At 31.7% G+C, this 13703-nt stretch overlaps 1 protein-coding gene and 1 non-coding gene across 6 annotated transcripts; both read right to left on the minus strand.

Annotated features, from left to right (window-relative positions):
• Positions 1 to 871: 871 nt before the first annotated feature.
• On the minus strand, positions 872 to 942 carry TRNAG-GCC (transfer RNA glycine (anticodon GCC)). Its single transcript has one exon. It is a non-coding gene; the product is annotated as a tRNA-Gly (tRNA).
• Positions 943 to 2758: 1816 nt separating this feature from the next.
• LOC11425915 (transcription factor bHLH106) lies at positions 2759 to 5496 on the minus strand. 5 transcript variants are annotated; one of them, XM_024776561.2, is made up of 4 exons: positions 5075 to 5496; positions 3832 to 4062; positions 3572 to 3711; positions 2759 to 3070 (listed from the first exon to the last, which is right to left on the minus strand). In XM_024776561.2, exons 1-3 carry the CDS (start codon positions 5366 to 5368, stop codon positions 3586 to 3588), a joined length of 651 nt encoding a protein of 216 aa, XP_024632329.1. In that variant the 5' UTR covers positions 5369 to 5496; the 3' UTR covers positions 2759 to 3070; positions 3572 to 3585. The 5 variants fall into 5 exon arrangements, 4 of the variants coding, with proteins under 4 accessions (XP_024632329.1, XP_013462544.1, XP_003593769.1 ...); XM_013607090.3 differs by having other exon boundaries at positions 3572 to 4062; positions 5075 to 5494; XM_003593721.3 differs by having other exon boundaries at positions 2759 to 3711; positions 5075 to 5489.
• Positions 5497 to 13703: the final 8207 nt, after the last annotated feature.

A 13703-nucleotide genomic window follows, 5' to 3' on the forward strand; every position in this document is an offset into this window, starting at 1 on the left:
AAGTGATGCGTGCATCACATTCTTGACGGCTAGACTTGTAGGTATGACCGGGATGAAGTGTTCAAAAACCCAATCATTTGGCACTTTTCACTGCTTTTGGACCAATTACTCCCAATGCCTGTTGTTGGTTTCAACTTTTCATGCTCGTAGAGTTTCCCACTTGTTTCGAGGACAATACTATGTGTGTGTTATTCAAGTTAAGGTAAATGCAAAAAGAAAAATCTACGTTCAAATTATTTGAGGCCTTTGATGCAATTCACGAATTTTCCTTCTTCCTTCTTTCCATTTTCAATCTTCTTATCAGAGTTATAATTAATTAGCTATTAGTTGATGTTAATTATTAGTTAGTAGATGCCTATAAATGGGCATGATGTAGCTTTTCTCATTTGTGATATTTACTTTCATCAATACGAAGGAGTTTCAAACCTTCTCTCTACTTCTTTAGGTTTTGTTTGTGAGTTTGGATTGAAGGGGAGGGATTTAAAAAAGAAGGAAGGATCAAGTGGAAGAAATAGATGACATTGAGAAGGTGATGTTTTGAGGGTTAATTTTCCGGTGGATGGGAACAACGTTGGGGGATAAGTTGAAGCCACAAGGATTAGCAACTAAAATGTACATAATAAATGAACAGTTTATTTTTCCATTTTCTAACCTTCCCGCGCATCCTATTCAAAAAAATTGAGGATTTTTAGATTGGAATCAGAAATATGTAGGGTACGCGATAAACTAGTAGGGTGGTGTGAAAAGAAACAGTCTAGAAAAGGGTGCGTAATGTAAACCCATATCATATGTCTCCAATTGTGTTAGATAAAAGGGCCCGTTCTCCACATTCTCAAATAAGACAAAATAAAATGTTCAACGAAAAAAGAAATGCACCAGCCGGGAATCGAACCCGGGTCTGTACCGTGGCAGGGTACTATTCTACCACTAGACCACTGGTGCTTGTTGTTATTCAGTCTTCTATTAATATATCTATACACACTAGTACAATTATATGCTGGTAACTCAAATGTATATCTTCGAAAACAAATTTTGCTCTAAATTATACAAACTGCATAAAGTGTATATTTTGGAGAAATACTTGCATGCAAACGAACCTAAAACTTCATTCTTGCAAACAACTGACAGCACATTATACAGTACAAAAATAATTAAAAATTACAAAGGAAAATTTGTATTTTTTTTAGGGAAGGAAAATTTGTATTTGTTTCTTCTTCTTCTTCTTCTGTTATTTAATTGAACCTTCCCGTTCTATCAATATAAAAAAACGCTATTATTTTCCCTTTTTTTTTCTTTGTCAAATGACAAGTTCAATTATTCTGTTTTGGTTTCTTCTAAATTGAAGCTTTGTTTTAGGTTGTATGTGTTGAATCTGAGGCATTCAATTACAATTGTTGTGAGTTTTTTGGACTAACTTCAGAGAAAGCTTGTGAGAAAAATATCTGTGATATTTGTGATAAAGAGTGGGAACTGAAGATAAATCATTTATACTTAAGACCTGGTAACGATAAAAATAAATAACTTTGTCATGTTTTCTGGAAATGCAAAAAAAAAAAAAAAAAGTTGGATATGGAGTTATTCAAAGAAACCGCTATTTTCTGTGTTAACGAAAAAGAAAGACAGGCTAATTTGTTTTTGTAAATTTTAATTATTTTTGTATTTTTCTAAAAAAATAAAAATAATATTGTTTTATTGTATAATGTGCTGTCAGTTGTTGATTGGTTGTTTGCAAGAATGAAGTTTTAGGTTCGTTTGCATGCAAGTATTATTTCTCTATATTTTGATCTAACAGTAAAATAAAACAAACAAGAAAGGGAAATGCCTAGTGTATATTTATTATCTTGCGTAGCTATCATATCCTTTATATCTAATCTTAGCAAACATGCTTATCCTAATTGTCAAACCCTAAACCTAAAAAAATGGCTCCAAAAATTTAAAATTTAAATTCCACATTGAAAAACCATAACAATTATTATACATGTTTGCAGAGAATGAAAGACCGAGAAAGAGGAATAGACCGTAAATTAAGAGAAAGAGGGTGAACATTGAAAAACCATAACAATTATTATACATGCTTATCCAAAATTCTTCTCTCTCAGTCTTTCATTCTCTGCAAAAGATTTTTCCTTTTCTCATTCTACCACTATTCCTTTACGATGACGATGACAACGACGAAAATTCTTCTCCGTTTTGATCTCAGTCAAATCGATCGTGTTAGGTAAATACCAGTACCTGTACAATGCCTCTCATCTTTCTATAGATTCCATCATAGGTTGAATCTGTTAAGATTTTTGAATATTAGGTGCAACGATTCTTAAATTACTTTTCACAATTTTACAATTTTATTCTGCAACAAATTGATCCACTAAAATATACGGTTGACAGACTATGATAATATTATGTTCCTTACTTGATCTAATAGTCCGAAAAACTTTCCTATGGTGGGAAAGGATTCCCCTTTTCCATGTTAAATGCCACCCAAATTAACAACTAACAAATTGTCCATAAAACCAGTAGTTCCACTCAACATGTCAAATTGAAATTAAGCAATCTTACGGTTATAAAACTTCTTTCGTATCGGATACACGATTAATGACATTTGAATGGATTTGGATCCTCTCTTGTAAAAATAATGGATAAGTCCATACAGAGCTTGCTCTGGCTTTAAACGGGGGCCCCGCAAGTGGACGGTGAGGTTGGTCCCCTCAAATTAGTCGATTCTTAGATCGGATATCAAATTTTCAAAACAAAACAAAAATAATAAGATAATGAATAACAAAAATATTATGATAATCTGCAGTACATATACTAATAGTATCTGAGTTACTCTTCTAAGTATCCCAACACTGACATCTATGAAGTTAACAATAACATCCTTATTTTGTAGCCATACAAGATAAACACAGAACTTTGATGTAAATGTTACCAAATGATAACAAATTTACAACAGACTCAAGTTACAATCAGTTGATAGATGATACTAGCAACAGAAATAATAATAACAATAGTAGTTGTGGCAGCTTCAACCCTTCGACTTAGAGGTGTTTGCAATTTAGTAAAAAATCTTTGCCTGCAGGATAAAAAAACAATTCTGCTATCCACCACATCAAGAACAAAAAACTACTATTTATTACTTAGCATAGTATTCAAATTTAAATGCACTTTTAGTCTCACTATTTTGTCTAATTTTTATTTTGGTCCTTGCACTTTAAATCAATGGTTTTCGTCCCCAATTTTGAAAATATCATCTATTTTTTCCATTTATGCATTTAAGGTTGGTTTTTTTTAATGTGACAAGTGACCTACTTATATGAAAACTGAACTGATGACACGAAAAAATGAGTTATTAAGTGAAAATCGACCTAGATAGTGTCATGTCATCAACTGAATAGCCACGTAAGCATCTAAATTGTCATATCATCAAAACTCAATCTAATTAGATGAAAAAAAATTAGACATTTTAAAATTTGGGGAACCAAAATAACGAGTTTAGAAATATGAGAACCAAAATCATAAATCAGTAAAAATTGGAGACTAAAAATGCATTTAAACCGGTTATCAATTAACGAACCAAAATGTTTGGCATCAACAAGAGCAAAATTCATGGTTGCATGACATAGTAGATGTCTGCTGCATCTGTTTGCAAGGACGTGGTGTTCTTAACGAGTAGTCCATCGAGGTAGAAGCCCTTTCCAGTACAGAACTCAGTGCCTGATGAACATTACTTGCAATAAGTGGACATAGTTCAATATCATAAATGTCTACTTTACAACATGTGTAGACAAATTCATTCTTAACCCTGTCTCCCAAAGTTGATATTTCTTCCCTTACCAATTGTAGTTGAAGTTTATCAAGAGTTTGTCTTAGATCAGATAGAAGTTCTGGTCGATAATCGCAGCTGATAGATGCTTTGTAAAGAAATGATCCACCATTTTCATATGGTTCAACTTTCACTTCATCATCGTCTGTTGGAATTGAATAACCTTTGCTTGCTTCATCTGCATTTTTTTTCAAATGCTTCACTTGCCTAATAACCTCAGCTAGTAAAGTTGCTTTGTCCATCTATAAGAATATCATCAGCAACATTAATAACAGTATGTACATATGCGAAACTATGACACATTGACACCGAAATGGACATCATAAATAACACATAGACATCACTAGGTCGTATATCCTGTCTTATTAAATGTATTGTTTTTGTTTTAAGGATTATTAAATGGTTGGTTGCCTAATTCCTTCATCATTGGTCAGGTAAAGTTATTTTCTAGACTTAGACCCACCAAAACAAATAAATTAATACTAGTAGTAAAACTGCATAAACTATTTGAATAGCTTAACCAGCTGTTGACAGCTATTAATAAAAACATTGAGAAAGAATTATTTGTTGAGGGCCAGAATATTCAGCTGGTGATGTGGAGTGTGGGCCCACAACTAAGAATCATTTGTTATTTATTTATTATTGAATGAATAATAAATGAAATAATCTTAGTTTGGGACCATCGAAGATAAATCTGCAAAAAAGAATAAACTAAGCCAAAAAGATGTTATTATACTTCAGAATCTTGAAATGCAACTCCACAACCTTATATAGTTGACTTTAGCGGTTCCCATATACATTTGACCAGTCAAGGACCCTTCAAGCTTCAGCTTCTAAATTTCTAAATGTTACCTAAGTAAATGTATTTTTTCAGTCAGAGCAATTAAATCAGAATCATATATATGTTGATTATTTTAAACATGCTAAAACAATGTTATGTAAGTAGAGCTCAAATGATAAAATGTTACAGAGACATTTGATATGCTCGGACATAAGTGTGTATCCGCAATTCCTTACTTCTCAGCACCTATTGTAAGTTTCACCGCTAGCCTTTCTAAAACCAGATAACAATATTAAAACAATTATACAATCAAAATAAAATGGTAAAAAGGTTCAATTGGTAAACACCATCGGTGTAAAACATGTTTATCAAAAAATCACATTTCACTATAGAGATATTTTAAAAATTAATATAACAAAGTAATATGATTGGATGCATATAAAAAATACAAAAAGAAAGGAAGATTATTATACCTTTGGAGAGGAGGGCACTAGTGCACGGAGTTTAGCAAGATGACCATTAATTCTGTTTCTTCTCTTCCTCTCTGCTTCCCTATGATTCTTCAAAGCCACTAAAGTTTTGTTAGCATCACAAATCTTTTTCTCTCCATTAATTATTGGAGGGGACTTCACTAATTCTCCTTTCTCACTATCCAAAACCAATGAGTTTGTTGATACAAACCCACCTCTTGAAGTCTCATTTGAAGCACCAAATCTATATGAAGTGGCATTGAATAGTATCCTCGAAATATCAGAGCTAGAATCCATGATCAAAATGAGATATTAATGCAAAAGACACTGAAATTAAATTCTTATGAAGCTTTAGAAAGTTAATTATAATTTTGTAAGCTTAATGCAATTGTAGAGCTCGTATACAGATTGATATTTATAATGTAATACACAGGCAGGATTCCAGAAAAATAATATTTGTCGATCATATTTACTGTCATCCAGGTCAGCAAATTCATGCGTGATCCATTCCACAAAATCTATAATAATAAATAGACCTATAAAGCAATAGAAAAAGCAATGTACATTTTCTAAAGGCAAATAAACTTTTATTAAAAAGCACAACATGTAATCCATAAGTCATAGCTCAACTGGCAAAATGCTGAAATTGTTAGGCCGGATGCCATGACCGGGGTTCGAATTTCGGTACCTCCACTTGTGTGATAGAGTTTACAATGGCTTTGCCATTTCGTCTATCTACCAAAAAAAAAAAAATGTACAAAAAAAATTGATAGCATATAAAAAACAATTGGACGTTATTTTTTATTTTTTTTGCAATAAAAAGAGTTTATGTAAGTATATACATAAGTGTTTAACATTCTTAAAAATTGTGATTCAACATAACACAACCCATAAAAACCAGTTTGTAAGGTTAAGAGTGCCTCCATTTTATAAACTCATAACAAATTTTATCTATTTGATGCGAGATTTGAATTTTTCCCAATACACCCCCTTAAGTCCAACACTCTTAGATTTGGTGCGTGGATATAAATGGTGGGTGGCCCGATAGAGATAAACTTTGATACCATGTTGAAATTGGGGTCTCACTCATCTTTACAAAATAAGCTTGTAAAGTGAGGAGTGTCTCACTTTATAAACTCTTATCAAGAGTCATATCTATCTGATGTGAAACTTGAGTTTTTTCTAATACACCCTTGATGCCAACACTATTGGATTTGGTGCGTGTATATTAAATGGTGAATAACCCTATCGATAAGCTCTGATACTATCTTTGAAATCATGGTTGGACCTAATACAATCCCACAAAATCGGTTTGTAAGATGGAAAATGTCTCCTCTTTATAAACTCTTGTCAAGAATCTATCCAATGTGAGACTTGGATTTTCCCCAATAATCATGATAAGTATTTGTGCTATAAGCTCTAAATAAGTTATTTATCCAAAGATACCCCTAGGTTTCTTAACCATGTGATTAGGATTTTGATATCTACGGATCAATGTTTATGATAAAAGATAATTGTTAGAAGTTGTGGACATCTTAAATAGATCTTTTCAAGTTTAAGAGATTAGTTTTTCTTTTAGTTGTAAAAATATAATTTTATTAAGAAAAAGCCACATAGCTAAGTGCAAAATACAAATAGTACTCAAACCACTCAAACGGGTCTCATATTCTTACTCCAAAGATGGTGAGTGGGCAACATGGATCGATGAGGACACCATGATCGTCAATGTTGATGAAAGTGCTTTGACGGATCCAAGAAAAGTGGGTTATGATGGTCTAATTTGTAAGAGCACGATGGCAGTTTTCAATTTGGTTTTTTTCGAAAGTGTGAGGATCTCTAATATCCATCCTACTGAGATTCAAGCTCTCTAGATTGGAATCAAGTTGTGTTGGGAGGTCGGCTATAAAAAACTTATGTGTTACTCTAACTCTCTTCATGTGGGGCAATTGGTGTCGAAGAACACTTCTCGTTTCCATCACCATGCAAATATCTTAGAATTCCTCTGAAACTATCTTGCTAAGGATTGGACGGTTACTATTCACCATATCCTTTGAGAAGGAAATTCATGTGCAGACGTTCTTCCTAAGTTGGGAGTTGATAGTTCATACCATTTTATCACAGTCAATGAACCCCCCTCTTGTTTATCTTCCGCTTTAATGGGTTTTCTTAGGTGTGTTCTTTATAAGGACCTAGTTTTTTTTTTCTCTCCTCTTATTTGTTTTCTTTTCCTTTTCTCTTTTTCTCATGTAACAAAAAAAAAAGTACTCAAACCACTAAAACGGGTACAAATATTAAGAGTTGTCATTTAAGTTCTTGATCGGGTCAAATTATTAACTTGATGGTGGATGAAATATATGTTTCAAAACTTCAACTATGAATGACATCAATGGTAGATTCATTATCTTGAATGTGTTGGGCAGAACTGATCATACGCCTCTAGCAGCAGCAGTATGAGACTGAGTGCTAAAGAAACATTGAGAAGGACCCGTAGTTCCTACGAAACATATACCTAATCTTACGTCGTACTGTTTTTCTCCTTTTGTACGTGGAAGATCTTCATTTGATTGTGCTGGATTAAGAAATTGTGATTAATTCCTAAAATTGCATAATAGTAGTGGACATCTTATATTTTAATTTATGTATGCATTTGGTGTCAGTGTCTAGATTCAACTTACGAAGAATTATATCAATTTTTTATTTGGAAGAAAATAATAGAATAATTTGACATTTATACAAGTAAATTGTTTATGATGGTGCTCGTGAATTTACTTTGCTTTCCTTTCTAAATAAATAGAAGTGGAAAAAGATCCAGTTGTAAATAAATTTTATGATAATAAATTAATGCGTGTAAGCGTGTGAAATTATGTGATTAGTGTTGGCATATACGAATATGCTGAGAATCGTGAGATCATAAGATGAATGAGACATGTAAGTCACGTAAAAAATATTTCAGTGTAAATATATAAAGTGATTCCTCTATTTTATTTAACATATTTTTATAGCATGTACGTGACAGATTGAAGCTGGGGAAGGTTGCAACGGCAAGTATTTTCCAATGGTCCCAACAGATTTTTTTTTTTTATAGAAACTAAGTAATTATCTTTACAATATCTAAGGATTTGTAGAGAGAAATTCATGATCTCTTATAAACTTTTTCTTACTGCACTTCATTGTGTCGAATATTATTGGACTTGCAATAATATATGATATAGATGACTTTGAACAACCAGACAAATGAAAATGATATCAAATCTTTAATTAATATTTTAAATATCACGAAATTCTAGCCCGTGCTTGGCACGGGTTTCCAAGTTAGTGATTTTAAAATCGAACCTGAGTTTGAATTGGTGAAACTTCTCAACCATGACTTGATTGCTTTAGTTGATTCAATAACATTTCAATGGGAGAAGTAATAAATCATCATCTGACCTAAAATTTATACACTGACTGACCTAAGATTTTATTTGAGCATAATAAAATGCATTTTCTTGAATTTCATGTACTTTTGAGGTGTCCACTCATCGCAAGTAAAGTGTAATTATTTTTTTAATTATTTGTGACAGGAATTTGGACATTTTTATTCAATATTATTTTGAGGTGTAATTTTCCCGGAATCATAAAGTAATACACGTTGATGATTCATGCCAGGCAATCTGCATTTTATTACGATTATATCTGATATTAAATAATTTTCTTATTATCTGAACTTCCAATTAAGATTTTTCATGATTAGACATAAGTTTCTTTGACCCAAAAAAACTACGTAGATTGATATGGACATCTCATCAAATCCTCTAAGTTTGACATTTTTGTTGGGAATCAACGGTTGTGGTCCTGATCTTTTTTTTATTTGCCGGGAAACTAAAATAAAGAGTTGTGTATGTATTGGGAATTTGTGACTCTTTCTCTTATATTGCGTTTTATATGTGAGAGGGTGGGTACCACTTATGTACCATTAAGCTACCAATGATATATATTATTGGCCAATTAGAATGTCTCATCTACCAATCTTACTTTATTAATTGTTTTATTTAATATATTTTTTTAAAGGATGTGCCACATGGCACAATTTAATTGGACAATGGTATATACCATTATGGTACACAAATGTTATCCGTAAGAGGGTAGCTTGTTGTCCAACGAGCTAGCCAAGAATAACCAAAAAATTTATTTAATTACCCCATACACTAGTAATATATATTTATTTACTCCAAAAGAGTCTATTTGTAATAAATTGTTAGAAACAGAGAAAAGTTAAAACTTTTAATTGATAAATTTATTTGTCATGTTTTAACACATACTCCTATCAACTAAGAGAGATGTTTGATTGTAGTAATAAAAATCGTCAAGATAAGATTTAGAAACAAAATAGATAACGAGCAGCTTCTTTCAAATTATTCAAATATTTACATTAAAATCAATTATTATAAGTGAATCTACCTCTTAAAGTGTTGTAGGGCGCAACTTTTCTAAATGGCTATTATTAGTTTTATATATTTTTTTTAAGTTAAAATTATGGGGGAGCAGAGGTACTACACCACCTTAATTATATTAGGGATATGATCAAATGACACTAAAGTGTCAAATTAAATTTGACACTAAATCCTAACAATTAATCCAACATTAATCCGACGTTGCTCATCAATTCATTAAATGCTCACATGCTTGATCAATTGATCAAAATTTCAATTTTAGAAATAATTTATTCTTTCTTTTCTTGGTTGAATAGTTCCTGTTTTTGTTATATTTTGCACCAATAGATAGATGATTGCCATTTGATTTCTCCCTACTATTTTGTAGAGATTCTATTTACTAATTTTTGTTGGCTTATCTTTGTATCATGTTTATATTGGCTACGCTTTCATTTGTTGTATGGTGTTATTCTTGTGTTCATGGTGCTAATTATTTTTTTTTTTTGTTGACAAAATGTTGCTAATATTATTGTGTCGGGTGTTTAAGCATTTGTGCTTTTCTTTCGTTTAGTAGAATATGTTCTTTTTAATTTTGGAAGCAATCGTTCATTCATTATCCCAGGTACTCTCTATAAATCAATTTTCTTTAGGTTCTTCTAAGAAAAACAAAAATAAAAAGGTTAATTGGAATAAAGAAATAAGGATGATAAGCCTTTAAAAAAAATGACAGTGAATAGTGTAAACCGTAAAGAAACCATAATAATATTATCATATAATTTTTGGTAAATAATTAACCAAGCGAAGAAAGAATATTTTATTTCTAAAATTAAAATTTGCATCATTTGATCAAGCATATGAGCATTTAATGAATTGTTGAAAGACGGTGTCAAATTTAATTTGACACCTTGGTGTCATTTGATCCTATCCCATCATATTAATAGAAAGATAAAAGTATAAAAAAAGAGGGGGGCATAAATCGAAGCCCTCTAATAAACAACATAAAAGAAAGAACAAAAAAGATAAAACGAACTACGATCAGTTAGAAGAAATTACCTTGAACCCTTTGCTAGCCTCAGTCACCTGCTTTGACTTCTTTTTTCTTGGAACCACCAACTGAAATTGATGATCAACCAAATCATCGTTCTCTTCATTCCGAGACATATTAGTCCAAGAATCTCTTAAGAAATTCATAGTTTGTTGGGCTCTAGTAGGAGCACTGATAATGCCTAAAACTTGCATATCGTGAATACCATTTGCATTAAAATTTGACAAGTTAGGGTCCATCACCACACTATGGACTACCACTTCCTCGCACAACTCTTCAAGAAGGACAACATATCTCATAGGCACAATAATTGATGTCTCGTTAGACCTAATTATATCAGTAGTAATCAGAGGATCCTCTTCTACATCCTCGAGTGTTGTTTGGAGTTAATTCTATATGAAGTGTGAGAACTTCATCAACCTTTTCTACTTCAACGTAAACATAAAAATCAAACCGTGAAAGATCCTAAGCAAATCCGATGAAAGATTCCAAGATCCTACGGATCTTACAACACTTAAGTCATCCAATGATGAAAAAACGAATTCAAAATAACCTTTACCTAATGACGTCATGGACCATGGGACATTTGTTTTCCAAAATTTGAAGATTCTTGCCTTGGAATCTAACATGCGAAGTGGGATGGAACCCTTTGGAAGAGTGAATCTACCATACAACACATTTTGAAAGTTTAAAACACCTACCAAATAATAATCTTCAGAGATTTTGATAGAGATTTGCTCACCTTTCAAACACGGTTTAGGTAGCTGCGATGCTGGAATATTATTAGTTTTATTACATTTGTGCTACTACTTTAATATACATTTACATAAGTATTCGTCAAAAAAATAATAATTACATAAGTAAAAAAAAAGAATGTAATTTTCATGTCTATTAGTTAAATTATGACTATTGGTTAAATTTGGCATATCAAGTTCTATAACGTGTTCAATTTTTTATTTATTTACAAATGGTCTCTAACCAAGCAATTGGATTAATGAGTACTAAAAAAAAAAATGAATTGTTCACAAAAATCTAAGTTCGATCACAACATGAAACAATTTTTTATGAAGAGAATTTGACTTCAGATTTAGCAAGACCCCCTCCTATCCTAAAAATTAAGCTATTTTCACTTATCCCCTTTATTATCCCTTGCTTGTCACAAAAGTAGCATTTCTCTAATTTTATATTTTTGAAAACTAAGTTCTAAAATTCATTTTTTAAAAGGCCAGCAAACTGAGATTATCCTCTTTAACATTGCACTTTTGTGTTTTCTGGAATTTATTGAAATGTATTTGGTGTATGTTTGATTTCATTTTTGAAGGAGTCAAAATTAATTCTAGAAGTGTAGAATTGATGTTAACATGTTTAATTGCTTCTGTGTTAGCCGGCCCTAGTTTTTTAGTGGGAGAAACTCCAACTTCTTTCTAAACTTTCTTTCTCCTTCGTTCATCGAGGAGGGGTGGTTTTAGGTCATTTTTTGACCTAGAATCACCCCTCTACATCTTTTTTTCCCTTTTCTTTCAATTTAAATAAGTGGTTTTCACATCTATCAAGTTTTTCCCTTTGTGTTTTTTTTGATTTCGTCGTTTAAGTGCGGCGTTGTGTTATTCGTCGTCTTGTGCAGCGTTTGATTTCGCGTTTTCTCGCGGTGTTTATTCAATTCCTCTTGAAAGATCTACATCAGTCAATTACAAATTCAACCAATGATTTGGACGTCAACGTTGCAGATCCGGAAGCATGGGTATTTCGGTGACTTAAGTTTTATCATATTATTTGTAGGCATTTTGCCGTTGTATGTTATTAATTTGGGTGCTGTGAGTTTGTTCGCAGATTCACCCTTTACGTTTTTAGCGATGTTTGTATTTGATGTACTCTATCGATTTGAATGAATGAATATAGTTTTGTTTTTGTCAAAAAAAAATGTTTAATTGCTTCTGAGTTGAATTTATTTCACCTTCATAATTCTACTTGAAACTATAATTTGTAGCTTTTTATTTTAGAATTTATTTATAAACTCAAATTTATTGCTCAATTCACATTTACATGAACATATCTAAATATAAATCACTTTACGCTCAACTCATTTTAGACGGAATAAATTTTAAAAAATCAATTCACTCATCATAAATTCTCGTTACGGCATAACTTAAGTCAATTTTTCTATAGTTTTTCCATACGTTTTATAGATGGAAGCTCATATTTATGTAAGTTGCTAATAGTAGTGTGCACTCTAAAAGGACTGATTTTGTTGAGTTTAGATCAATTATTTAAAGGTGATGACCCATCCTAGCTGAATCCACATATTTTCTTGATGCTGCCAATGAAATTGTATTTATTTTTTTATAATAACCAAATTGTATTTTAGATTCTGTTTTAAAAGTGAAATGACATGAATTTATTTTGGTAAAAAGAAACCTGTTTTTGTTACTCTCACAATCGGATTCCACTTGTGTACTATCAATAGTATATACCATTGATCACTTATAGTGTGCCGCCTAACAATGTTACTTTATAAATACTTTATTTGATATATTTTTTTAAAGGATGTGTCACGTGACACATTCTAATTGGACAATGGTATATACCATTATGATACACAAGTGTTATCCCTCACAATCACCATGTAAATTAGGATTGAGCACGTTGTTTTTTCCCCTTACACAGATATTTGCAGCGTAAATGTGGCAAGTTGCAAAAACGATACATCATCAGCCAAATACCAAGATTGCTCAAAAAAAACTACGTCACAATGTTAGGACTGTTTTTGCAATAAATATCCACATAACTGAATGGAAAATGTTGACATTTTGAATAACCGAAAGGATGACATTTTTTTTTAATCATGCATGGGACAATGAAAGAAGAATATTTCTTTTTGTTATTCAAATTTGGTCTGAGATAAGTAAAGAATAATCAATAATTATTTTATTTAGAAATCGAATTTAGATTCTCTAGAATAAGTCTCAAATGTGTGGATTCAGCAAAATTTTCATCGCATTTACAAATTAGTGTTTTTAATAGATCAACCACATTTATTCTCCATTTCATTGACAATTGTTTTTATAGTATCCACAACTATTTGTAAAAGAGCGATGCTAAATGGTACGAGAGCTTCAAGCGCACGAAGTCGCACGACTTGTTAAACTACAAGCAATTTACTTTACTATTGGACTTA

This window comes from Medicago truncatula, chromosome 2, assembly GCF_003473485.1.
Source record: "Medicago truncatula cultivar Jemalong A17 chromosome 2, MtrunA17r5.0-ANR, whole genome shotgun sequence".
Taxonomy (NCBI): Eukaryota; Viridiplantae; Streptophyta; class Magnoliopsida; order Fabales; family Fabaceae; genus Medicago; species Medicago truncatula.

Bases quoted from the DNA above. Each gene is read 5' to 3' on its own strand.
- LOC11425915 (XM_013607090.3), bottom strand. From the start codon at position 5,368: ATGGATTCTAGCTCTGATATTTCGAGGATACTATTCAATGCCACTTCA. The intron at 4,063-5,074 runs GTATAATAATCT...ATATTCTTATAG, and splicing joins TAGTGCCCTCCTCTCCAAAG to ATGGACAAAGCAACTTTACT.